The sequence below is a fragment of the Vipera berus genome (genome assembly GCF_964194415.1).
Source record: "Vipera berus genome assembly, chromosome: 1".
In the NCBI taxonomy this organism is placed as follows: domain Eukaryota; kingdom Metazoa; phylum Chordata; class Lepidosauria; order Squamata; family Viperidae; genus Vipera; species Vipera berus.
In genome coordinates, this window is record NC_138202.1 from 129,735,180 (window position 1) to 129,761,901 (window position 26,722).

Consider the following 26,722-nt stretch of genomic DNA (forward strand, 5'->3'; position numbering starts at 1 on the left):
TTTTGCTACAATCATTGTAACGTTGAACGGTCACTAAGTGAACTGTTGTAGGCCGAGGACTACCTGTATTTAATAAAGAGGACAGAATTACAGCATTACAAAGTATGTTCTAAATCACAGCTCAACTTTTTCAAAATCTTCTCTATTTTCTTAATTTATTCAAGGGAAAAAGAAGATGAAAAGGCTCCTAAATACATTCCATTATATGAACAGCTTTGAATTATCTACAATATCGTTATCACCAAGTAGGAAAGCTATTCTGCTATGATATTCATTCCAATTGTTCATCATAATTATAAATTGGATTTAAAAATAATGATAACAATGGGTGAGAGTAACAAAAAAACAGTCCCATCATTAAAATGCTGGCTATCTAAAACATACCATACAACTCAGATTAATATTAAAGAAAATATTGTTGAATTAGAAGAAGCATTAACTTTTCATAATTTATGGAACTCTTTTAAAGACTTGATAAAGAACAGGTACAAAATATACTAATAGTTACTAATTAAATATGCACTCACCTTAATGTCCTCTGGCTCTTCAATAGGTTTTGCAAGCCAATTAACCCCTCCTTCCTTTCAGACCAGTTGGAACTAGCACAGTGGTTTAAGACCTCAGCTACATCTTCTGTTTGTCGCAGGTAGTGTGGGATACCTCCATTGCGGGAACCATAGGACCGCTCCGAGCAAGCACTGGAGGCATCACTGTTTGCATCATCATCAGAATACATCCCATATGGTTCATACCTTCTTCTCACCTGTTTTTTCTGCTGGGAGGGGGAATTAAATATTGGATTTAGCAGTTCTGAACGGTTGCACTAAAGTACAGTTATTCCTTGCTTAATCACCATTCATTAAAATTATAATAGAGCTAAACAAAGGGACTTACACAAAGTTACAGCCATTGCCCCCAGAATGAATATTAAGTGCTTGGCAGCCTGTCCATTCTTAGGACTGACCAGAGGGGTGCCCCAGCTCAGCTGCCCACCAGATCCATCAGTGTGCACAAATCTACTGCAGGCTTAGAGGCTGGACCTGCTCCCCATCCTACTATGCCCAGGAGACCTCAATTTGTTACAGGGATAGCACACGTAATTTGCCCACTTACCTTTGAGTTTTTCTGCCTCAGTCGACAGGAACATTTTGCCGATGCAATATGCAGCCTTCCTATAGAGACTGTCTCATGCTATTCTGCAAGCAGATGCCAAATTGTGTGATTTGGAGACGTAGACTTCCGAACTAATATGAGACTGGCGCCAACTCTGGTGATCATTTGGAAAGCTAGAAAGAGGCTCTTTCTAGCTGTCCAAATAATCATGTTCACTAACTTTCTAGCCTAGGGTAGAAAGAGAATGGTGCCAGCTCATGTGATGGTTTAGAAGACTAAAAGACCCTCTTCATAGCCTTTCCAATAAATGCATTCACTAGCACGATCATTTGGGAGGCTAGAGCGAGTCTCTAGCCTTTAGCTTTCCAAATGATTGTGAGCCGGTGCTCATTTGCAGAATGGCATGAGGTGGCATCTGTGCACCCATCAGAAGCTGCAGAAACATGCAAAGATAAGCAGAGCAATTTATGTGCCTTGTTGGGCCTTTCCCAGGTGTGCAGGCTGGGGAGCAGGCCTGGGCCTCCTGGGCATTGTGAGGTGTGAACAAGGCTGAGGCCTCCTAGCCTCCAGCAGGTTCTGTGCACTAGGGGGCCCTCTAGCTGGCCCTTAGCAGGTCTCCACACACGCGCCGGGCTCCCGGGCCTTCCCCAACCCCCTGAAGCATCCCACATTTGCAAACGAAACAACTCAGCTACAATCATCCTGATCATGTTAAATTATTGTTTAATTCTGAACAAAAATCCAGGTGAGTGCCAGACAAAGACACCCACGCCCTCAAGGCATGTTTTAAGTGATGAGGAATTATGCAAATTCTTCAAAAGAGGTGCATTATAATATGAAAGAGCAGATTTAAAGCTGCTCTTTTCAAATAGTCATGTCTTTTTTCAGGTTTAAAAAACTGCTTGATAAGCTGTCTTGAATGTATTGCCACATTGCTTCATAGTTGCTCTCACCTGTTATGCAGCTTCTCGCCTGAAGGCTTTGCATAGAGCTAATGAGAACCTGAGTCTTACTATCAAATATTTTTCTGTGGCTACCATTTCTTCATCACAGAATATAAATTAACCTCCTAAACCTATTTCCATATCTTTTCTACCTTCCTGTATATTTTCTGTATAATTTTCAGAAAGTCTGTATCAGGCGTGTCCAACCTGCGGCCCTGGGCAGCTAGTAATGCAGCTGCACAAGATAATACAAATATTTTAAAAATAAAATAAATGAAGCTTGTTATTTATATACATTAACTAAATTATATATTTTCTATGTGGCATATATATATATATATATATATATATATGTTTTCTGAGGTTTTCGCGGGTGTTTGTATGTGGATCTTTGGTCATTCGGGTTTTTCCCCGCGTAGAATTGAAGATGTAGGAGCCTACACCTTCAATTCTACGCGGGAAAAAACCCAAATGACCAAAGATCCATATATATATATATGGCAGAATTTGTGTTCTCTTGACTTTAGTATAGACAGATATACTAAACATGTTGAAGGCACCAAAGTTCTGTAGTTTGATAGGATGCAATGCTTGGACATAAAGGTATCAAAATAATTACAGACCTATATCATATTGTAACAGGGGAAGCAAAAAAAAGGGGAGGGAGGGAGGGAAGGAAAGAAAGAAAGAAAGAAAGAGGCAGGGAGAAAAAAAATGTCAGGATGGCACTAGTACCTTGCTTCTGGAGTCTCCTAAGAGCTGTATGCAGGAAAATATTGAAGGGTGGGAAAAAGCATAGAAAATTATGTCAGAAGCTTCTGCAGGCATTTTTCTTGCAACAAAAACACAAGCAAACGAGTCTTAGCAAATTAAAAATACAAATTCAGCCAGTTTCTTTTAAGAAATATAAAATGAGCTCAGACAGAGGCATCAAATTCTGCATTCTACTGTTCTCATCTTCCTACGGCCAAGGACTTCAAAAAATACATGCACACAAGTAATATGCATTTAGAATTCTGGCTTTTTAAAGGCGATATTAATATGTTATGCCAGAAACGGGCTATATTTGGGGCGGGGCGCTTGGGGAAGACTTAGTATTCCTGAGGGTAAAGTCCACAGTGGATAGGTCAGGATGGATTTATATATTGTATATGGGTAAAGCTAGGATTCCGTCCCCCACAAATTTTGTGTTTTTGTATGAAGCCTATTTTAGGGTTTGCACCACAGCTGCATATGTTTCTGGCCTCAAATCATTGAGAAACTGTCCTGTTAGTTTTCAGCAATGTTTCATGTCATGCTTATGTCTATATAATACTCTCAGGGGGAAAAAAAGAGATCTAACATAGTTATTATTTATTTACTAGGTGCCATTGAGGACAGTTTACTGTAATAGATACCAATTCCCAAGTCTGGAAATATTCCCTCGTCTCCTGGAATTAAACTCCAAAAGCTCTTTTGTCACTAAAGATGATCAAATATGCTGTGAGGGTTAAGAGTTCAGTTCTTATAGCTTACTCTCTCTACTACTGAATAAATTCCCTGTGTCTCAAAGTTTATTTGGTTTCCCTGTCAACAGGTCTTTCTCTGCAGTGATCTAGGAATAAAAGAACTCCCCTTGGGCCAGGCTCAGTTGATCTCTTTTTACAGGTACAACAATCAGCCTTGGCCAGCACTGAGAATTTGGCCTGAAGGGACTTGTTTTACATCTTTGTTTAATGGAAATACAGCTTTTACTGTGAAGCAAAGTATCTTGAATCCAAAAAAGAAGAAGAACAAAGGAGAGAAGAGAGAAATATTCCTTTAAGGCTATTAGAATATTTATATAAGACGTGAAGGCAAATAGGCAAGGGAACAGCTGAAGAAAGTTAAAAGAATTGTTGATGGTGATCAACAACAACACAGAGCAAAAAGCAGCTAAGTTCTAAAAAGACGGAGATGAACTTTTTTTTTTACGCATCACATTTTAGGAACTTGTAAATTTTAAAGAGGGTTTCTTTAAAAAAAAGTAACAAAACATCATTAAATATATCCTTTTGTGAATTTCTCAACCAGTTTGTCTCTTTGTAAGTGAAATTAACCAAATGTGCTCATCACACTAGTTAGAATTTGAGAAAAATAAGGCAAATACTACAAATTAGAATAACAGTGTCATTTAAATAAGGGGTCCCTGACCCCCCCCCCCGGACCACAGCCTATTCGCAACAGGGACACGCAAGTGGTGGACCGGTGTGCACGTGTGCGCAGCTCGACTTGTGTGAGCGGTGAGCTGGCTTGTGTGCAGACACGTGCACAGCTCAACTTGCGCAAATCAAATTGCACGCAAGTGTATGTGTGTCCCGGCCCACCACTTGCACAAATCAAGTTGCACGTGCACATTGATGTCAGCCTGTCACTTGTGCGGCCTGGTTCTCCTCTCCACCCCTCCGCCAGGCTGCCAAGCCAAAAAGGCTGGGGACCACTGATTTAAATAGTTCTGATCAATGAAAGTTAGAACACAGCGGCAATTGTGAAACGGAAAACATATACACTGTACTGTAGTAAAATTCCTAAAATAGTCACAATTTTTGTTAAAGGAGAAGTTACGTGCAATTGTATGAATGCTACATTTCAGGGTCAAAAGTTCAGTTCTCTATCCTAAGGTATTTGCTATCATTATATCAAAATTTGTTGTTGTTATTATTTAAGTTATAACTTCAAGCAGCAAAAGAAAAAGACTATTGGACCAATGGATGATTTCATACATGGTTATCAGTAGGTAGAAAAGTCAGAGCATCTTCTACTCACAGGAGCTAGAATTATAATCTTCCTTCTAAAAACACAGTATTGCAAAGTATCTCAGGTAAAGGATTTTTTTCTTTGAGGTTTATGGCCAAAGATAAGCCAGATGAAAGCCACATTTACCAACACTGAGGACAGCAGGCATTCATTTCTTCCAGACCCCATAGCCAACTTATCCAAGCTCAAGTCACTTGAATCAGAGTATCAACAATCAGCTCCCAACCTACTCTTGCATTTCCAAAATTCCACAGATGACAGTTTTGATGAAAAAGAACTGGAACTGTAGTTGTTGGAAATATTGTTTCACAGGACTATGAATGAGATCTTCAACACCATGTAATTTATATAACTATATTAATCATATATTGCTGGGCAACCTTTTCTTATACAGGTAGTCCTCGAGTTACGAATGTAATGGTGCCTGCCCATTCGTAACTCGAAAACTTGTAGGAGTGAATCTCGTACCTCGAATGTGATTCACTCCCTGCTTGTTAAGACGCACACAGCTCGCTAACTGAACATGAGGTATCGAAGATCCGTTTTCTCTATGCCCCTGTTCCTGCTATCACCCAGATCTGAGGCTGGGAGATGCTTCCGTATGCCTCCAGAGGCCGGATTCAGGCGTCTGAAGCCTTTTCCAGGCTGCTGCCACCTGGATCTGAGGCTCTGGGATGCTTCCAGACCCTCCAGAGGCCTGTTTCCGGGGGGGGGGGGGGAGCAACCTGGAAAAGGCCTCCAGCTGCTGGAGGCACATAGAACTGTTCTGCAGCCTCAGTTCCAGGTGGCAGCAGTCTGGAAAAGACCTCCAGCGGCCGGATCCAGCCTCCAGAGGGCCACAGAAGTGTCTCCCGGCCTCAAGTCTGGGTTGCAGCGGCCTGGAAAAGGCCTCCAGCACCCAGATCCAGCCTCCGCGGAAGCATCCCCCAGCTTTAGTTCCATTCTCTGTTACTGAGAACAGAGGCCTAAAGTACATGAGATCACGTGAGATCAGTAGCATGAGATCTCGTCCCAGTGATCTCGCGTGAACTTGCATTACTTTAGGCCTCCATTCTCTACAATTGCACCGAAGGCCTGGAGCAGCCAAGAAAGTGAAGGATCTCGATCTTCACAGGGTGAGTATTGAAGGTCTAGTGCCTAGGGAGACCCATGACAGGGGTGAGGAGGGAGGGAACAACCAGGGTGAATGTTGCAGTATCACTGTGGTGATTCAATAAGGGTGAATGACTGCTGTGGTGCGGCAACATTCATCATTTCGGAACTTGCTCATAAGCACTGGGGGCACTTATTGTGTAACTTCAAATGTTCACAAAGGGAACGCTCATATCGTGGGGATTACCTGTATTTAATAAAATCCTGGTTATCAACCTATAATTACAATAACTTTATCCAATAAACCTAAATCTTTTTTTGAAATGAAGGACGATTTGGAACTGCGAGATATCTGGCGTGACACACACCTACATGAAAAGGATTATACTTTTTTTTCTGACAGACATCAATCTTTTTCCAGGATTGATTTTATTTTGCTGACTAATGATTTTTTTTCTAGGATTAAGAAGGTAAAGATCTGTGCAAGAACTATTTCGGACCATAGTCCAGTTTGGTTAGAGATCAATAAGGACAATAGGGATAGGCGCTTGTGGCGCGTAAATGAGAATTTGTTTAGAAATCAGAGAAATGTGGAAGAATGTAAACAGCAGATGAAGGATTTTTTTGAAATTAATATGAATAAGGATACCTCTATGGACATGGTTTGGGATGATAGCAAGGCCTACATGAGAGGGGTGTTGATATATATGAATAATAAATACAGACGTACTTTGGAAGCCAGAAGGAAAGAATTGGAGAATGAAATTAGGGAAAAAGAAAAGGCCTTAATTTTGAACCCATTGGATGTGAAGACTAAGGAGGTTATTAAGCTATTAAGAGGACAATTTGATAAATTGATGGCTGATCAAGTGGCAACCAATTTGCGGTTTGCCAGGCATAATACTTTTTGCAATGCTAATAAGCCAGGTAGATGGCTAGCTTACAGACTAAGGAAAAAGCAAAGGGCTTCTAATATAGATAAAATTGAACATAAGGGAAAGGTTGTGTTTCAACAGGATCTTATTAAGGAAGCCTTTGTGGATTTTTATTCTAAATTATATGCTAAGGAGAAGATTAATGAAAAAGACATTGATGTATATTTGGAGAATGCTAGCATCCCGGTTCTTACGCAAGCACAAAAAGAGGAGATTAACCAATTGATAACAGAAGAAGAAATTCTTATAGCAATTAAGGAATTGAAGGTGGATAAAGCGCCAGGTACGGATGGTTTGACTGCGGTTTACTACAAAAATTTACAATTGGAGTTGATAAAGCTGTTAAAGCAGTGTTTTTCAACCACTGTTCCGCGGCACACTAGTGTGCTGCGAGATGTTGCCTGGTGTGCCGTGGGAAAAATTGAAAAGTAATTATAAAATACTTTCTTTGTGTTTATTTGATTCCTATTCAAGAGAATTACTTTATATATAGTCAATATAGGCACAGAGTTAAATTTTTTAACATTTTCTAATGGTGGAGTGCCTCGTGATTTTTTTCATGAAACAAGTGTGCCTTTGCCCAAAAAAGGTTGAAAAACACTGCGTTAAAGGAACTGTTCCAGACAATTCAGAGAGGGGGAAAGGTGCCTCCGTCTTGGAGAACTGCTTTTATTTCTTTGATTCCGAAGGAAGATCAAGATGCTACTCAAGTAAAAAATTATAGACCGATATCACTTTTAAATACAGATTACAAGATATTTGCTAAGGTGTTGGCTAACAGATTGATGAGGGTTCTGCAACAGGTGATTCATGGGGATCAAACTGGGTTTATTAGTGGTAGGCAAATGAAAAATAATGTGAGGCATATAGTTGATGTGTTAGAGTTTTTGGAAAGGAACAACCAGATCTCTGCGGCGCTAATTTTTTTAGATGCTGAAAAAGCTTTTGATCAATTGAATTGGCAATTTTTGATGAAAGTTTTAGATAAAATGAATTTTGGGGATAAATTTTTGCAACCAATTAGGGCATTATATCAAAAACAAACTGCCCGAATAATAGTTAACAATAGTTTGACTGAAGCATGTAATATTGAGAAGGGCACAAGGCAAGGGTGTCTGTTATCGCCTTTAATATTTGTGTTAACATTGGAGATATTACTGGTAAAAATACGGGATTCGGAAAGAATTAAGGGTATACAAATTAGAGATCAGGATTATAGATTGAGAGCGTTCGCAGACGATCTGGTTGTTACGGTGACCCAGCCGGAGAACTCTGTTGTGGACCTGATGGAGATAATAATGCAATATGGGAAGGTTTCTGGATTTAAAGTTAATGCACAAAAAACTAAAATTCTGGCCAAAAATATGACAGTATCGCAAAAGGCTCTTGTAGAAGGATTAACTGGATTTGAGATTGCTAAAAGGGTCAAATATTTGGGGGTGTTTTTGTCACCCTCTAATACAAAGTTATATAAAAATAACTATGAAAAATTATGGCGAAAAATTCAAAAAGAAATGGAGAGTTGGGAAAAATTGCAATTGTCTTTGCTGGGAAGAATCGCAGCAGTGAAAATGAATGTCCTGCCTAAATTTTTATTCTTATTTCAAATGATACCGGTTCTTAAGAAAGATTCTAATTTGGAAGAATGGCAACGGGGTATCAATAAATTTGTTTGGGCAGGGAAAAGGCCACGAGTTAAACTTAAGATTATGCAGGATACTCGTGAAAGAGGTGGTCTTAAAATGCCCAATCTTAAATTATATTATGAAGCTGCTGCGTTAGCAGGAATAAGTGATTGGATTAATTTGACACAAGAGAGATTATTAAATCTTGAGGGCCACGACTTGTTATTTGGCTGGCATGCATATTTGTTGTATGATAAGAAGGTAGATAATGTGTTTAAAGTGCATATTTTAAGACAGGCATTGTTGCGAGTTTGGAAGAAGTATAGACATAAGTTAGATTGTAAGATGCCATTGTGGGCAATTCCAAAACACGCAATAGAAAACATAAATGTTGGTTTCAAACATGATGTGACTACGTATAAGGAGATTTTAAGCTTGGAAAGAAGTGTATGGTGTTTAAAATCGTATAACCTCTTGCGAGATGAGAAGATTGTTCAAACCTGGTTTCAATATACTCAGTTACGGGCCAAGTGGAAAGAAGATCAGAAAACTGGTTTTGCAATGACTGATGAAAATTTGATAAAGCAAATTAGAAATCAGGGTCCAGCACATATCAAACGGATATATCTTGCATTGATAGAAATTGACTCAGAAACAGAACTTGTTAAAGATTGTATGATAAAATGGGCCCAGAACATCCAAGAAGTTATTACAATGGACACGTGGGAAAAGATCTGGGTGAGGAACGTAAAATTTACACAAGCTCAAAACCTAAGAGAGAACTTTTATAAAATGTTTTATAGATGGCATTTAGATCCTAAAAAGCTTGCAAGTATGTATCCGAATTATCAGCCAAAATGCTGGAGGTGTGGTGGCGAAGATGCAACATATTTTCACATATGGTGGACCTGTAAAAAGGTCAAGGCTTTTTGGATAAAAATTTGGTGGAATATGCAGAAGATCTTCAAGCAAAGGATAAAGTTTTGTCCGCAATTCTTTTTGTTGGGTATAATTACAGATGCTACTGTTGTGGACACTAAGTTGATGTTGAACTTAATTACAGCAGCAAGACTTTTAATAGGTCAATATTGGAAGAAGGAGGAACTGCCGACTATAGAAGAATGGACTTTAAAGGTTTCTGACCTGGCAGAAATGGCAAAGATTTCGGCTTATTTGAAAGATCACTCACAAGAACGTTATATTATGGAGTGGAAAAAATGGATTGAATATATCCAGAACAAATATGGGACTAAAAAGTTTCATTTAGCATTTGAATAAGTCTTCCTTTCTATTTTCTTTTTTTTTTCTATATGAAATATTAGTATTGCTTGTAGTTATCTTATATGAGCTAGAGAGTGATAGATTTAAGAATTTATTGTTGGTAGCATATGGATGTTTATGATTGTTCTTTGTTTTTATACCCTGTACTTAGCTCTGGGAAGTCGGGGGGGGGGAGGGGGGAAAGGGGGGGAGGGGTAGGTAGGGGGGAGGGGGGATTGTTAAAGATAAAATGTATTTTAAAACTTTTCAATAAAAAAAAATAAACCTCATTTTATCAAATCAGAAACTAAACATTCGTCAGCCAAGTGGCTCCAATTTTAATATTTTATTATTTTTTAGTTCTTAGTTTGTAAATTCATTACACGTTCGGTCTTTATGAATAGTGCTAATGGAAGAAAAATAATGCAATTTTGGATTCAGCAGAAAAGCAAAAAAAATGTTCAAATTGTCTTTTTCTGCTATAAAATAATAAATAAATAAATAAATAAATAAATAAATAAATAAAATAAAGCTGATGGGCTGCGGCAGCTTTCGCAAGAAGCGGGGCCGCTGCCCGTTCGCGCGGAGGTACGGAGACCTGCCGACGTTTGGGGAGGTTTGGGGAGGTGCGCGCGCACCTCTCGGAATGGGTAGCGGCCCCGCTTCTTGCGAAAGCTGCCACGGCACGTTTGCAGGCTGCCGAAAGCGGTAGCTTTGCAGACGGGCCGTCGCGCAACCGGGAACCGGTTCCATCACACATAAAAAAAGGCAACCGCGCGCATCCGCACATGCGCAAGAAACGTTTTTTGCGCATGCGCATGCATGGACACACGCACGCGGCTCCCACTTTTTTATGTGTGATGGAACCGGTTCCCAGTGGCTCTTTTCCTTTTTCGGGTTGCCGACCCCTGATTTAGTGGATGAGAATGTAGGTTTTCACTGCACTGTGTTACACAATAACATATTTAGAGACAATAGATTCTATTTGTACATTATCTTGTAACTCATAGTTCATAATGCTAAGAGCCTTCCATATATTGTCTGCCACTCTGGATCTCCAACATTTGCGACTAACAGCAAAATGTCAAAAGTAATTTTCAGTAAATATGAACTTAAAACCTAGTCCATAGAATCATCTGCAATCAGAGATGCAGTAATGCAATCTGTTATAATTGTTTATAAAATTATTTATATATTTTTGCTTTTAAGTAGACTCTTAATTTCAAGAGTACAAGAGCATTTGAAAATATTAAAGTACATAGATTTAATGAAGTTTAAGTCCAGGAACATGTTTTATTTCATCTTATTTTTGTACACAAAACTTTCTTATATTTAATAGAATTTCAGAATTGAAAAGGGATGGCTGGAATTGTATTCCTTTTACTGCTACATAACTAAGAATCACAAATGTGTTTTATTATTGCAAATCATCCAAAGACCAACCAACAGGTGCAGATCAATCAACCCATAATCTAATTATTATTAACTATTGTTAATAGTAATTAACAAGTGACCCTGATCAGAAACCTCTAGAATTAATGACAGGAGCCTTTGTCAAGGTAACCCATACAAACTTTCCCTAGGGTAGGACAAAGCAATTTATTCTCAATAGACATTTCAACTATAAATTTTAACTCTCCAAAATGGACAAATGAATAAGAATAAAACACATTTCTGGAACACGAAGCGAACATATTGCACATACTGACACATCCAGTATAAGTATTATTCACCACTTATACTAGGAGACTGGTTAATTCTCTTCATAATGGCATTCGTGAGCATTTGACACAGATGGTTTCACTATTATAATGCATTCACGTGAAAGATAATGTATACAAACAGTAAGATTTATTTCCACAAATAAAATATCAGGATCAGACCGTGAAACTCATCTCCATTTCACTGCACTAATGCCAACAATTCAACTCTTCACATCTTCCCAAATCCTAAAGAAAGATTTAAGCAGACTCACATGTACACATACAGGCTCATTTAATAGAACACATATAAGATTAAGAGAGGAAAACGTACGTACAGAAAGCAACTTCAAGTAACTTTCTGGAGTTGGTAACATGTTGTGCTTTCCCTCTTACCAATGCATCTGCCACAGCAGTCTCCAGATCTGTGCTTGTGTTCGGAACTCGCATTGCATTCATAGAGGCAGGCAACCTGCCTGGCTGGCCAAGCCCAAACCGGTCTGCACAAAAGACAAGAATGAAAGCCATCATTACATAAGTTCACAGCCCCTTGGAATATTAATAAGACCATTGGCTGCTTTAATTCTTATTGGGTACAAGTTTTAAGAATTACTATGAGGCTATAATAGAAAGTCAAACAAATTCTGTGTATTATGGTTAGAAAAGAGGGACAGGAGGGAGACTGTTATTTAAACTCTTTTACAATAATGCTTAAATATAACTACTTTTACATATTCTCAATTTTTCAAAGGAAGAAGTGTAAGCACTATGGCAAAGTTCTTCAACTTCGTAAGAAACTTGCAATAATATATTGTTAATTTCTTAACTTACTTCTAATAGTATTTTTGTGAACTAGCTTATTCAAGTCTTAATCTGAGTAGTTCCAATTATTGTGATTGTTTTATATTTGTGTACTTACTGGTTAAATTTTAGTGAAAACAGAACCAAGAATCGAAATTAAAGCTTAAGCAATTTGTACAACTGATCAACAAAAAATTAAAGGTGATAAGTTTTTTTTTTAAAAAAAAAACAGCAACAAATACTCTATGCACTATTCCCATTGTATTTGGAAGATGAATAAATCTTCATAGACCATCAAATAATCTTAAGATTTCCCCCTTCCAATCTCTTAATATATAGTTAAATGTTATACTTTTAAAATAAATAATATTAATTTATTTAGCCCATTAAGAATTCTTTGAGATTTACTAATTTGGGTTTTTAAAAGTAATCACTATTTTATTTCTTTAAATCGAAATATTAACTGACTATGGTTTTAAATTTGGCTTTTATTGGGTTAAATTGTCATTTATTTATTACATCCATTGTTTAATTCTTTTTTAAATTTTGTACTTTATGTTTTTTAATTTTTTATTGTTGTGAGCCGCCCTGAGTCCTTGGGGAGAAGGGCGGCATATAAATTTAATCAATTTATTTTATTTATTTATTAATTGAATTTCTATACCGCCCTTCTCCCGAAGGACTCAGGGCGGTGTACAGGGCAATAAAAGCATTACATACAAAAGTTAAAATAAGATTAAATTAATTAAGCCCTAACAATAAGTAATTAAAAATACCCCAAACCCTTAAACCAGGCCGGCCTGTTCAAATAAATAGGTTTTCAGTGATCAGTCAATCAATTTCCCAACCATGGCAACTTTACAATGTGTTGACTTCAACTCCCAGAATCCCCTAGCACCATCTATGCATCCTAAAGTTGCCAAGATTGGAAAACACTATTATATTGGAGACGTAATGCAGTATTAGAATAAATGTGCATTTTTGAATATACCATCAATGGATTGATTTACCTATTATTTTAATAGAATTATCTGGACCAGTGTTGCTTAAAGTGTACACAACTATCATTTTTCCTTCCTCATCAATGAACTCCCAAAGGCTTAAACGTGGGAGATTTTAAAATAGCCATCCCAATGAAGGCAATTAGTTGCATGTAACTGGTGTAAAGGGAAATATGCTTCCCATGCACCTCAAAAGATCTCTCCAATGGTGTCCAACTACTATTGTGAATCTAATAAAGAATTAGATTATTCCATGTATCTATTGATTTATTTATTTTAATGTCCCTTCCATTTGTAGCCCCATTAAACTGGATTTCACTCATAGTATGGTATCCCCAACCTTTGCGGCTTGGCTGCCTGGCTGGAGGCGTGGAGGGAAACCAGGCCACATGAGCAGTGGGTTGGCACGCATGCGTGGGCACAGCTCTACTCGCATGAGGGGTGCACTAGTGCACACACGCAAGCACATACAGCTTGACTAGTTGAGCTGTGTATGCATGTGTGTGTGTGCCAGCCCACCACTAGCATGAGTCAAGCTACGCGCATATGTGTGCGCTAGTCTGCCATTCTCGCAGTCAGGTTGCAAATAGGCCATGGCCTGGAAGTGGGCCAAGATCCAGGGGTTGAGACTCCTGTGTTAGAGGATGGATGTACAAATTATCATTTTGTGGCTACGAATAAAAACACATTTTATGTTAAGAAATTACATGTAACTATTTAAGGGTACTCTAATTAAAAATCACATTTGTTTAAGCAGTGTTATGATTTCAACTCTAATGCACAGAAATGTCTTTCAATATCAGTTGGAGAAAATGACAACAACAATCCATATAAAAACCTAGAAACAGAAAAATATCATTGGGAAATATTTATGAACCAATTTTAAGCCTTTGCAGACAAAAATTTCATTTAACTTTATTGTATTTGTTAAGTTTCCACTAAGGCGAACAAAATCAGATCAACGTTGTGAACAATTACTGCTGCTAACATGAAGAAAGCAAAATTAAACATATTTGAGCATTGTGGTAATGCCACATGAGTTTGATATTTTTCAAATTTTACTAAGATCAGACAGTTGACAACAAGCACATTTTCTAAAACAATAAAATATACATTACATGCGAAAATTAAATATCTTTAATGAAAACCTGCTTTGAAAAGGAATTGATGAGGTTCACAGGGAAAGAAAAACTATATGTATTACTATCTCCTTTTTTAATGCATGTATTTACTGAAGCAGCACAGATGCTTGTTTCAAACATCAGCTTTGCTCCAAGTAGGAGGATTTGGTGAAATGATGATAATGAATATGAGAATCCAAATGTTTTACTATGTCATTTTGTTCATTCAACATAATATCTTAAGGCCCAGTAAGTATTTGGTACGTTATGAAAATATATTGCAATTCTCTAGTGAACAAACTGAACAGGATATTTCAAAGATGCAATCAATCATAGGACAACTTAGATTTTTCAGTCCTTTAGTTCCAATCTCAACTGAAATGGAATTTCACCCCAGTTAAATCTTGCAAAATTATCACTAACATTGTTTGAAAAATTTAAGTATAACTGGATCTCTACTATTTGTGAAAAAATGTATACACATACACGTTCATCATACATGCACATATACAAACTGCAATGTTGTTCCACTAAAAATACGTGAGCATCTGAGACTATAGATTTTGCTCACAGACATTGCAAGTTAGTATTATCACTATATTAAGAACCTAGTCATACTTCTTAGGATGACATCTCATGGATATTACTTGATTAGTTTCGTGGCATGAGAAATTAGTAATTTTTGGAAAAATGAGAAAGGAGTCTATCATGAATATGCAGTTACATGATTTTTTTTTAAATAATCTTGACTAGATTACATCCTGATTTGATACAGTACAAAATAATCATTTGACAGTCCAAATATAAGTAAAAGTATATCTGCATCCCGGTTTGAATATTGATACCACCTCCAAAAGGACATTTTTCTGAGAAATAAATTTGGCAGCCAAAAAAAAGGTTCTTATATAGAGTGAAAATCTTATTCCTTCTTACTCTAACCAAACTGAAATAATCAAAATTTTCAGAAGAACCAGTGCTTAATCTGGCTTCATGTTGTTTTGAATAAAAATTCTCATTGCATTAGAAAAGGGAAGATAGTTTTTTAAAAGACATGGATAACCAAAATGGCAAAGTAAAGTTGCAAAACCTTTAAAATATTCAATAGAAACAATTAAATTAAATCACATTAAGTATATTTGACATGCAACTTTGTGTCCCACTTTTTAGCATATGAATAGCAACAAAGATGATGATAGTGGTAATGGTGATGATGAAGAAATGGACTTCTTACTGGATTATATTCTGTATTGCCTGTCCAGATCATAACACTATCATATAATGGAAATTTACATCAGGCGCAGGAGCAGAAATCCCCAATAAATCCCAGAAGACTCTAAAGCTACTACACTGACAGAGAATAGCGTACAGGTAGTCCTTGCTTTAATGTCTGTTTGTTCAGCAACCATTTGAAGTTACGATGGTATTGAAGGAATCAAGGTTATAGACTTGCAGTGGCCCTCCTGTCACATGATCAAAATCCAGGCACTTTACAACTGCAATCTATACTTCAAATCCCCTACCCACCTATTTCCCCCTATCTCTGCCCTTTTAGCCACCCTGCACTCCACTGCTGCTGCCTACTGCTGACCATCACTGTCTTCACCTCCCATTGCTGACAAGGCATGCCTGGCTGAGACAGCTGTTAGCCTTCATGAGTCTTTGGTAATGCTTCCTGAAGGCTCCATGCAGTGCTTGCATGCTTCACAAAGCGCCAGCAGATGCCTCAACAAGGCGTTCCTCATCAGCAGTGAAAGGAAGATCAGTTGCGGGGAGCGGAGGCAGTGGAGTTAGGGTGGCCAAAAGGGAAGACATGGGCATAGAGACAGTGAGGGGGAGCTGAAGTGGAGGTAAGCACAGCAAAGCAGAAGCATGAGGTCCTTGCCTAATGACCACAACCAGGACTACCAGAACTGCTGTTGCTAAGCAGTGCGGTTGTGTGATGTTTTGCTTAATGACCATTTTGCTTAACGATGGAAATTCCAGTCCCAACTGGTGTCATTAAATTAAGACTACTGGTATTCTATTCAGGTACTAAGGCAGGGGCTTGAGTCTTGGTGATAGCCTCTAAAATCTCAATGGAAATTTTTTTAAATCTTTTCACCGGCACCTCCATTACACAGAAAGATTGGTGGTGCTATGTCATGTTATTTCAATTTTGTTAATAACTTATCTAACACTGAAGGAACTATTTTAAGAGAAGATTATGAAATGATATTAAAGGTCATTAACTCCATGGAAAGAAATCTTGTTCCAAGGTCATTCAGACTGTACTAATGAATATCAGTATTATATAAAGCGGCTTTTCCAAGTATCGTGGCTTGCATCATTCATTCTCTACTAGCTATCATGATGAATAGCCAGACTGGGTGGGGAAGACAGAAATTGTATTCTAGCACAGAGGTCCCCAACCTTTTGGGCACCAGGGATCAGTGCCATGGAGAAAGGTTTTTCTGCGGACCAGAGGAGGTGTGGTTTTGAATATTGCCTGCATCCCAAGGATGGAGTTTTGCTTGTTTGTGCGGTCTGCTTGTTGGCATGCTGTGGACCAGTGCCAGTCCACAGACCGGGGGTTGGAGACCCCTGTTCTAGCACATCTGGACGGAACTCAGTTAAGAAATAATATTGAGCATTAATATTATAAAGTATAATTGGGATAAGCATTTTAATATGTTACAAAGTTGTATTATATTGAGATCTAGTTCAAACATAAAGCAATGTATATTTAAAGAAACTTTTGATTCAAAATGCCTAATTCCAATCCTGAATATTAAATGCTATTAAATGGTTATGTGTAACAATTAGCATACTAGATTTACATCCCCAAATTATGTTTTATCAGTGCTGGCCAAGCTTAATACAGCACATATTTGTAGCAGGCTGTATTTTTGGAATAATAAGCCTTATTACCAACAAGCCATGCATTCAAGAAGTGGAGAGACAGGAACAGCAGAAAAGAAAGCAGGGGGGGGGGGGGAGAGGAGAGAGTAGGAAAAAAGAAAGAGCAATTGTTTCATGGGTAACTGGCCAGTATGTGAACAGTGATGGGAAGGGCTGAGTAAGCTGGAATTTATCCATCAAAGTCTTGGCAATGGCCTCTAATCTGTGACACACAAGGACTTTTGTTATAAACTAGCTTGGATGGAAGTCACATACATGACTGGGCCTCACTTAAGTTAAAGAACAAGAATCTCTTACAGCAAAGGGAACTTCTGTAAATATTCTACACATGAAGCTTTGATGTTAAAAATACATCAATAAAACATCTTTTTCATTCAGTGGGACCTTATAACTTAAATTAATATAAAGGAACATTATGGGGCCGATTTTTGTGGTCCACATAGTCAAAACTATTAGGTAAATAGAGCGAAGTTTCAGGTATAAATCTGGAATTTACATGATAGGAATATATTAATAAACGTTCTCTTCTGGTTTACATTATCAGTATTTAAAACTTGTATTAAACAGATGTAGATGCTGTTTCTAGAGGGTTTTTTTCTTTCAATATTTATATATTCCAAATCCCAGATAACATCATAATGACTTTCTTCTCAAATCTAATTTTTATATAATTTCCTGTCATCAAAGCAGTAACATAGTTTTCAAAAGAGTTTTCTCCAACTGTTATTGTCCAGATTTTTGATTTATGAGCCCAAGCATGTTGAGTGGCTATGATGGTTTAGAATGATGAGAACTATAGCTAAAACATCTGGAATATCTGAGGCCAGGAAATGTTTGTGTAAAGTAAAATGAGATTGTGGCTTATTTCTTCTCCCAACCACTTTTATGAAAAAGGGGAAATAAAATATTTGTGTTCTGGTTATCCATACAGGGTCTCTTTGCTCATGCACAGATTCTGATTAAGCATTATGTGTGATCCTAATCAATAAGGTATTAAAAACTCAAAGCTATAGCTGAATCTGACCCTCTTCCTTAGTTGCATTAATCTCATTTGCTAGCTGTTACAAATATTACTCACTAATGAACAATTGCTATAGCTGCTTTTCATAGATATAAAGAGGAGGAAGTTACAGTGTCCTTCTTTAGTACTTCCTGAGAGGTACATGGGAAGTATATGACAATACTCTATAAGCTGCTGTAATATTGTTTGCTTTCCAGAAATAACATTAAGCAAAAAGAATAAAAATGAGCAGAAATAAAAACATTCAAAATAGAAAATGACAAAAGCATGTTAAATAATAATAATCTCATGATGATCCCGCATGCTAAGTGCTGAATGACATTTGTGAGAGCAAATGTTACAAAGGTAATAAAAAGAGACAATATTGAGAAGCAGATTCATGCAGTTAGCACTTGTTCACCTGACTGCCCAACAGAATCAGCAGTGGAGAGAGCGCTAGTGGATCTGGAATGACGTCGAGAGGCTGCAAGTAAAAGGAATGGCAACACCCACAGAATTAACACACAAGTACTTCAGACAAAAACAATGCCACAGTCCAAAGGAGATGCACATGATTCACTACCAACACTGGGATTACAAAGGGAAAAGAAATGGCACTGTGTATGAATGGACTTGAAAATCAATTGCAAGCCCCATGGTAGGTCTGACATAACGCTTCTTGCATACGCTCCCTCCACCCTCAACTATGGAACATATGATATATGGAAAACGAAAGGAATAACCTCTAAGCCTTCCAGCTTGTATGAAGTCCAGCAGAGATCGATAACAATAATCACCTGTCGAATACAGGTGAATCACCATGATAACATGAAATGACTAAATCAGCAGCAATAGGATTTAGATGTAAACAATCCAAATCCTAAGGTGAAACCACAATGAATCCTTAGAAAGTGTGCTTGCAATTATAAAAGTTTAGGTTTTTTCATTCAAAAATGTAAGACCCCATAATCAATAAAAAGACAAATTTTAATCAGGGGCAAAGTAAGTTAGTGCAGAAAAACAACAGACAACAGGAAGTAACCTTCATTTAACATAGTGACAATACGAATTATACTTAGGACACACAAAGTATTTATTATTCAAGCTCTTATTAATTTGATTGCAAAGCTATTTTATGCAGACTCAGTTCATTGACCCATCTTCCAAATTGAATTCAGTCTAACAGTCAATGGCTGTCCCATGGTTCACAAAAAGAAAATCTTTTTGAAAAGTTCCTATCTGGAACTATTACCTGTACATCAGAAATTGGTCCTTGGGACTTTCTTCATGCAAATCTTATTCTTTCCTAGAGTCAAATCTAACAGGACTCCCCAAATCCACACGACATTGCCCATGTACAAACTCAGGTACAATACTGAATGTGTGGATTTTGACTAACAGGCAAAATTAATAAAATGGGATAGCTGAAATACTATTAATTAGCTTACAGAATGGCCTGCAACCAACTAGCTTTGTGGATGGATAGAACTGAATACCTGAGAAGAAAAGGTGTAATAGCAACAGTTATTTTAACCACATTCACAGGGTTAATAGCTCTAAACTGAAAATGTTTCTGGTATATGGGATTTTAAAATCCCACCAAAGCTTAACTAAAATCAGAATTTATATTGATATATGTCTTTTAAATAAATAAAATTACATGCAGTGTGGAATAGGCCGTGTGAATAATTCCAAGACTAAACTAGATATAAGAGCTTGGAAATTACCATTTGCTTGAATAGGTTTCTACAATGTTGCTAGAGAATAAAATAGCTCAACCTGTACTGTATTAACAGAATGTAGCATATAATTAAGGGGGGGGGGGGAAACGAAATTAACTTGTCCGACAAGAAACAACATGAAATGCATACTATAATTGCATTTAGAATGTTATTTTAATTCTGGGACTGAACAAAAGAAGTATAAAGAAGATATTTCTAATGAACCTAAGGTACAGAGCCCAAATTGCTCCTATAAAAACACTCAATTGCATTCTTGAAGTCAAACAGATTGTCACATTTACAGGTTGAGGAGAAGCAAATCATGCTGAAACCCTGGAAGGGTCTTCAAACACCTATGCAATGTAGATCTTTAGAAAGACTCTTATGTTTTTCTTTGGGTGTACTGGTCACAGCCAATCAATATACACATGCAGAGAGAAGCACAATGAATAAACCTTGCTAATCAAAAAGCATCAGCAAAAAAGCCTGAAGATGCAACTGAGACATGAGAAGTTGTGTTTCAGCTCCATTATTTTGAACCTTCTCTTTATTCAACAGACTCGCGGTTTTCAAAATTTTGTTTCCTACAAATCATCTTAAAATTGCTAGTATTTTAAAGGAATTATTTAATGAAAGTTTTTTTTGTTCTAGAAATCAACAGTATTATTTCAGCAACCATAGCTCTGCTATCCCAGGATGCAGAAAACAAATGCTTTGATTTGGTTTACCCTCACTATAATTTGGTGTTGTTTTTTTGTTTCTAAAAAATAAAATTATTTAAAAAATTTTGAACTGGTGCTGGTCTATATAAACCAGTCTAACAGACTCAGGTGATGTCATCTTGACTTTGCTCATAGCAGTCTTTATCTCAATTATCAAGATAGCAAATTAGATGCTGGGATTAGTGCAGTTACTGTTAACTAACGCATTTAGAAATTGCCTCAATGGAATTTGCAGACTACCAGTTTCATGGCCACAATTTGCATAGAACCAGGCAGAGTTAAAAACAATAGGATTTAGAAATTGTTTAAAAATAAAACAATCCACAATTTATTGAACTATATAATAAAATGCTAGCTAATGACAGTGAAGCTGGAATAATGTAAATGGATTCTAAGAAGTTATTGACAGTTATTAAAATAATATTTTGTGAATCACTCTCTATTAATATTAGTAGTTTTGATTAATATGTGCTTAGTTATTTGTAATAATCAGCTATTAAACCTGAGGGGGATGGGAAACAAATGAACTGCTGGTTCCCTTTAGGTGGTAATTTGGTCAGAGCTGGAGCTGTAACTGACATATTGTTCAGTACATACTTTCTGACATGACAGGAAACATAAAAAATACCCAAGATTTGTAAATATCCAAGAAAATTTGGTAAATATTCTTACATATTTCTTGGTAATTCAATAATAGAGGGCATCTGTATTGAAACCAAATGTAAAGTCTTCCTAAAATCTGGAATTTTTTCCCCCCAAGAACTACATTTACAATTTTAAGTGTCCTGAAGCAATTATATTACAGATATAATTTGTTTCTTGGATTTATACTCTAGTACAATCAGGAAGACTTTTGGCACCTTTGTTACACAAATTGTTCAGATATTATGAGCTAGATCTAATTCATAAAATTTAGCCAAAGGAATGAAATAAAAGTAAAAAGAATTTATTATTATTTAATAATAAATACAATACTAAAGCTGACACCTCAGCGAAGTATTACATTAATGGCATCACACATTTTTAGAACGACTTAAAAGATTAAAATTAATACCTTCAATAAATCAAGTACGCTTAATATGTCTGTAAAACAGAAATGGGGAATCTGTATCTCAAGATGTTCTTGAACTATATCTTTTAGTAATTGCTGCATTCGGGCAGCACAATAGCTGGCTCACAATAGCAGCCCTTTGCTCTGTGCAAATGTTTATGATACAAACTATTCTATTAGGTCAAAGGAAGAAGCCTTTATCCTTTTTATAGCAGCAAGGAAAAGTGACAGATTCCTTCGCATTCTGTAACTGATTTTAAAATGATCCTCTGTGGCCCTTAGTTAACTCAAGTTTTTAAAATTTTTATTTATTTATTTAGATTGAAATTGTTGGCTTGGATGCAGACCCAAATCACCTTCCTTGCAGCATCTAGAATTATCTCCATCCATTTTCAGGTAAGAAACAAATATATATATATATATAGCTGAACCCCAAAATACACATAATTCAGTTAAATAAAATGTGTGTTGTGTGTGTATGTGTGTAAAATGCCAAATCAGAAAAAAATCCTAATCCACAAGTAAAACAAATCACACACCTCATATCCCATTAAAACATTAATGTCCAGGCTTGATTCTACAAACTGCCCACCTATGACTTTGGCAAAAAAAAAAATTAAAAAAAATCACAAGTATGAATTCTTTTGCTTTGTAAATTTAACAGCCACTGGTGGGCGAGTTAAATTAATCCATTCATAAATTAATAATGTCTATTGTTAAATAGTATTGCTTTTTATCCATATGAAGAATTACTAAAGGTTTTCCCCTTTGCAGTCGTGTCTGACTCTAGGGGGCAGTGCTCGTGTCCATTTCTTAACCAAGGGAGCCAGAATTGTCCAAAAATATTTGTGTGGTCATGTGGCCAGCATGACTATATGCCAAGGCGCACAGAACACTGTTACCTTCCCACCGAAGCAGTACCTATTTATCTACTCACATTTGCATGCTTTCGCACTGCAAGGGGGGCAGGAGCTGGAGCAAGGAACAGGAGCTTGCCACGGCACTCAGTGCTCAGGTCTTGAATGAGGGCTGTCTGCTTTCCAGCTGACAAGCTCAGCATCTTTAAACTTCTGAGCCATTGTGCCCCCTATGCAGAATTAGAGTTCAGCAATTTTATTTTGTCCCATTTTGTTTCTTCTGGTCCTCTTAGCTAAAATGTGTCTATACCACAAGCAGTTCCTATATGGGACATTACTGGGACTCTAGCTTTCTAACAGGAAAAATGGAAAAACAAAGAAATAAGTACCGTATATACTTGAGTATAAGCCGACTCGAGTATAAGCCGAGACCCCCAATTTCACCCCCAAAAACTGGAAAAAGTTATTGACTCGAGTATAAGCCGATCCGCCGTTCTGCAAGCCTCTGCCGCCAGCAGAGGCTCGATCCGCCATTTTGCAAGCCTGAATACACAGGAATACCCTGTGTGGCCGCGGCTCGTCGGCAGGTCTCCGTTCCTCCTGCCGACCTTTGGGGAGGTTTGGGCGCCTCCCCAAACCTCCCCAAACCTCGGCAGGTCTCCGTTCCTCCTGCCGACCTTTGGGGAGGTTTGGGCGCCTCCCCAAACCTCCCCAAACCTCGGCAGGTCTCCGTTCCTCCTGCCGACCTTTGGGGAGGTTTGGGCGCCTCCCCAAACCTCCCCAAACCTCGGCAGGTCTCCGTTCCTCCTGCCGACCTTTGGGGAGGTTTGGGCGCCTCCCCAAACCTCGGCAGGTCTCCGTTCCTCCTGCCGACCTTTGGGGAGGTTTGGGCGCCTCCCCAAACCTCTGCAGGTCTCCGTTCCTCCGCGCAGACCTGCCGACCTTTGGGGAGGTTTGGGCGCCTCCCCAAACCTCGGCAGGTCTCCGTTCCTCCTGCCGACCTTTGGGGAGGTTTGGGCGCCTCCCCAAACCTCCCCAAACCTCGGCAGGTCTTCGTTCCTCCTGCCGACCTTTGGGGAGGTTTGGGCGCCTCCCCAAACCTCGGCAGGTCTCCGTTCCTCCTGCCGACCTTTGGGGAGGTTTGGGCGCCTCCCCAAACCTCGGCAGGTCTCCGTTCCTCCTGCCGACCTTTGGGGAGGTTTGGGCGCCTCCCCAAACCTCCCCAAACCTCGGCAGGTCTCCGTTCCTCCTGCCGACCTTTGGGGAGGTTTGGGCGCCTCCCCAAACCTCCCCAAACCTCGGCAGGTCTCCGTTCCTCCGCGCAGACCTGGCGACCTTTGGGGAGGTTTGGGCGCCTCCCCAAACCTCGGCAGGTCTCCGTTCCTCCTGCCGACCTTTGGGGAGGTTTGGGCGCCTCCCCAAACCTCCCCAAACCTCTGCAGGTCTCCGTTCCTCCGCGCAGACCTGCCGACCTTTGGGGAGGTTTGGGCGCCTCCCCAAACCTCCCCAAACCTCGGCAGGTCTCCGTTCCTCCTGCCGACCTTTGGGGAGGTTTGGGCGCCTCCCCAAACCTCCCCAAACCTCGGCAGGTCTCCGTTCCTCCTGCCGACCTTTGGGGAGGTTTGGGCGCCTCCCCAAACCTCCCCAAACCTCGGCAGGTCTCCGTTCTTCCTGCCGACCTTTGGGGAGGTTTGGGCGCCTCCCCAAACCTCGGCAGGTCTCCGTTCCTCCTGCCGACCTTTGGGGAGGTTTGGGTGCCTCCCCAAACCTCCCCAAACCTCGGCAGGTCTCCGTTCTTCCTGCCGACCTTTGGGGAGGTTTGGGCGCCTCCCCAAACCTCCCCAAACCTCGGCAGGTCTCCGTTCCTGTTTGGGGAGGTTTGGGCGCCTCCCCAAACCTCGGCAGGTCTCCGTTCCTCCGCGCAGACCTGCCGACCTTTGGGGAGGTTTGGGCGCCTCCCCAAACGTCCCCAAACCTCGGCAGGTCTCCGTTCCTGTTTGGGGAGGTTTGGGCGCCTCCCCAAACCTCCCCAAACCTCGGCAGGTCTCCGTTCCTCCGCGCAGACCTGCCGACGTTTGGGGAGGTTTGGGCGCCTCCCCAAACCTCCCCAAACCTCGGCAGGTCTCCGTTCCTGTTTGGGGAGGTTTGGGCGCCTCCCCAAACCTCCCCAAACCTCGGCAGGTCTCCGTTCCTCCGCGCAGACCTGCCGACCTTTGGGGAGGTTTGGGCGCCTCCCCAAACCTCCCCAAACCTCGGCAGGTCTCCGTTCCTGTTTGGGGAGGTTTGGGCGCCTCCCCAAACCTCCCCAAACCTCGGCAGGTCTCCGTTCCTCCGCGCAGACCTGCCGACGTTTGGGGAGGTTTGGGGAGGCGCCCAAACCTCCCCAAAGGTCGGCAGGAAGAACGGAGACCTGCCGAGGTTTGGGGAGGTTTGGGGAGGCGCCCAAACCTCCCCAAAGGTCGGCAGGTCTGCGCGGAGGAACGGAGACCTGCCGAGGTTTGGGGAGGTTTGGGGAGGCGCCCAAACCTCCCCAAACAGGAACGGAGACCTGCCGAGGTTTGGGGAGGTTTGGGGAGGCGCCCAAACCTCCCCAAACGTCGGCAGGTCTGCGCGGAGGAACGGAGACCTGCCGAGGTTTGGGGAGGTTTGGGGAGGCGCCCAAACCTCCCCAAACGTCGGCAGGTCTGCGCGGAGGAACGGAGACCTGCCGAGGTTTGGGGAGGTTTGGGGAGGCGCCCAAACCTCCCCAAACAGGAACGGAGACCTGCCGAGGTTTGGGGACGTTTGGGGAGGCGCCCAAACCTCCCCAAAGGTCGGCAGGTCTGCGCGGAGGAACGGAGACCTGCCGAGGTTTGGGGAGGTTTGGGGAGGCGCCCAAACCTCCCCAAACAGGAACGGAGACCTGCCGAGGTTTGGGGAGGTTTGGGGAGGCGCCCAAACCTCCCCAAAGGTCGGCAGGTCTGCGCGGAGGAACGGAGACCTGCCGAGGTTTGGGGAGGTTTGGGGAGGCGCCCAAACCTCCCCAAACAGGAACGGAGACCTGCCGAGGTTTGGGGAGGTTTGGGGAGGCGCCCAAACCTCCCCAAACGTCGGCAGGTCTGCGCGGAGGAACGGAGACCTGCCGAGGTTTGGGGAGGCGCCCAAACCTCCCCAAACAGGAACGGAGACCTGCCGAGGTTTGGGGACGTTTGGGGAGGCGCCCAAACCTCCCCAAAGGTCGGCAGGTCTGCGCGGAGGAACGGAGACCTGCCGAGGTTTGGGGAGGCGCCCAAACCTCCCCAAACAGGAACGGAGACCTGCCGAGGTTTGGGGAGGTTTGGGGAGGCGCCCAAACCTCCCCAAACGTCGGCAGGTCTGCGCGGAGGAACGGAGACCTGCCGAGGTTTGGGGAGGTTTGGGGAGGCGCCCAAACCTCCCCAAACAGGAACGGAGACCTGCCGAGGTTTGGGGAGGTTTGGGGAGGCGCCCAAACCTCCCCAAAGGTCGGCAGGAAGAACGGAGACCTGCCGAGGTTTGGGGAGGTTTGGGGAGGCGCCCAAACCTCCCCAAACAGGAACGGAGACCTGCCGAGGTTTGGGGAGGCGCCCAAACCTCCCCAAACGTTGGCAGGTCTGCGCGGAGGAACGGAGACCTGCCGAGGTTTGGGGAGGCGCCCAAACCTCCCCAAAGGTCGGCAGGAGGAACGGAGACCTGCCGAGGTTTGGGGAGGTTTGGGGAGGCGCCCAAACCTCCCCAAAGGTCGGCAGGAGGAACGGAGACCTGCCGAGGTTTGGGGAGGTTTGGGGAGGCGCCCAAACCTCCCCAAAGGTCGGCAGGAGGAACGGAGACCTGCCGAGGTTTGGGGAGGTTTGGGGAGGCGCCCAAACCTCCCCAAACGTCGGCAGGTCTGCGCGGAGGAACGGAGACCTGCCGAGGTTTGGGGAGGCGCCCAAACCTCCCCAAACGTCGGCAAGTCTCCGTTCCTCCGCGCCCTGCCTGCCTGCTTCTTTCCGCTGCAGAAAGAAGCAGGCAGGCAAGGCGCGGAGTTTGGGGAGGTGCGCGCGCACCTCCCCAAACCTCCCCAAACTTCGGCAGGTCTCGGACGGCGGTGGCTTGGGAGAGGTGCG

General features: G+C 40.9%; 1 protein-coding gene across 1 annotated transcript in view; it reads right to left on the bottom strand.

Annotated features, from left to right (window-relative positions):
* CLASP1 (cytoplasmic linker associated protein 1) overlaps positions 1 to 26,722 on the bottom strand; it is a 226,423-nt gene that overhangs the window by 59,038 nt on the left and 140,663 nt on the right. Inside the window, exons 22-24 of the mRNA XM_081312924.1 lie at positions 11,841 to 11,944; positions 2,793 to 2,816; positions 528 to 772 (exon numbers count right to left, since the gene is read on the bottom strand). Coding sequence (XP_081169050.1) covers positions 528 to 772; positions 2,793 to 2,816; positions 11,841 to 11,944 — 373 coding nt within the window. The remainder of the gene's footprint in view (positions 1 to 527; positions 773 to 2,792; positions 2,817 to 11,840; positions 11,945 to 26,722) is intronic.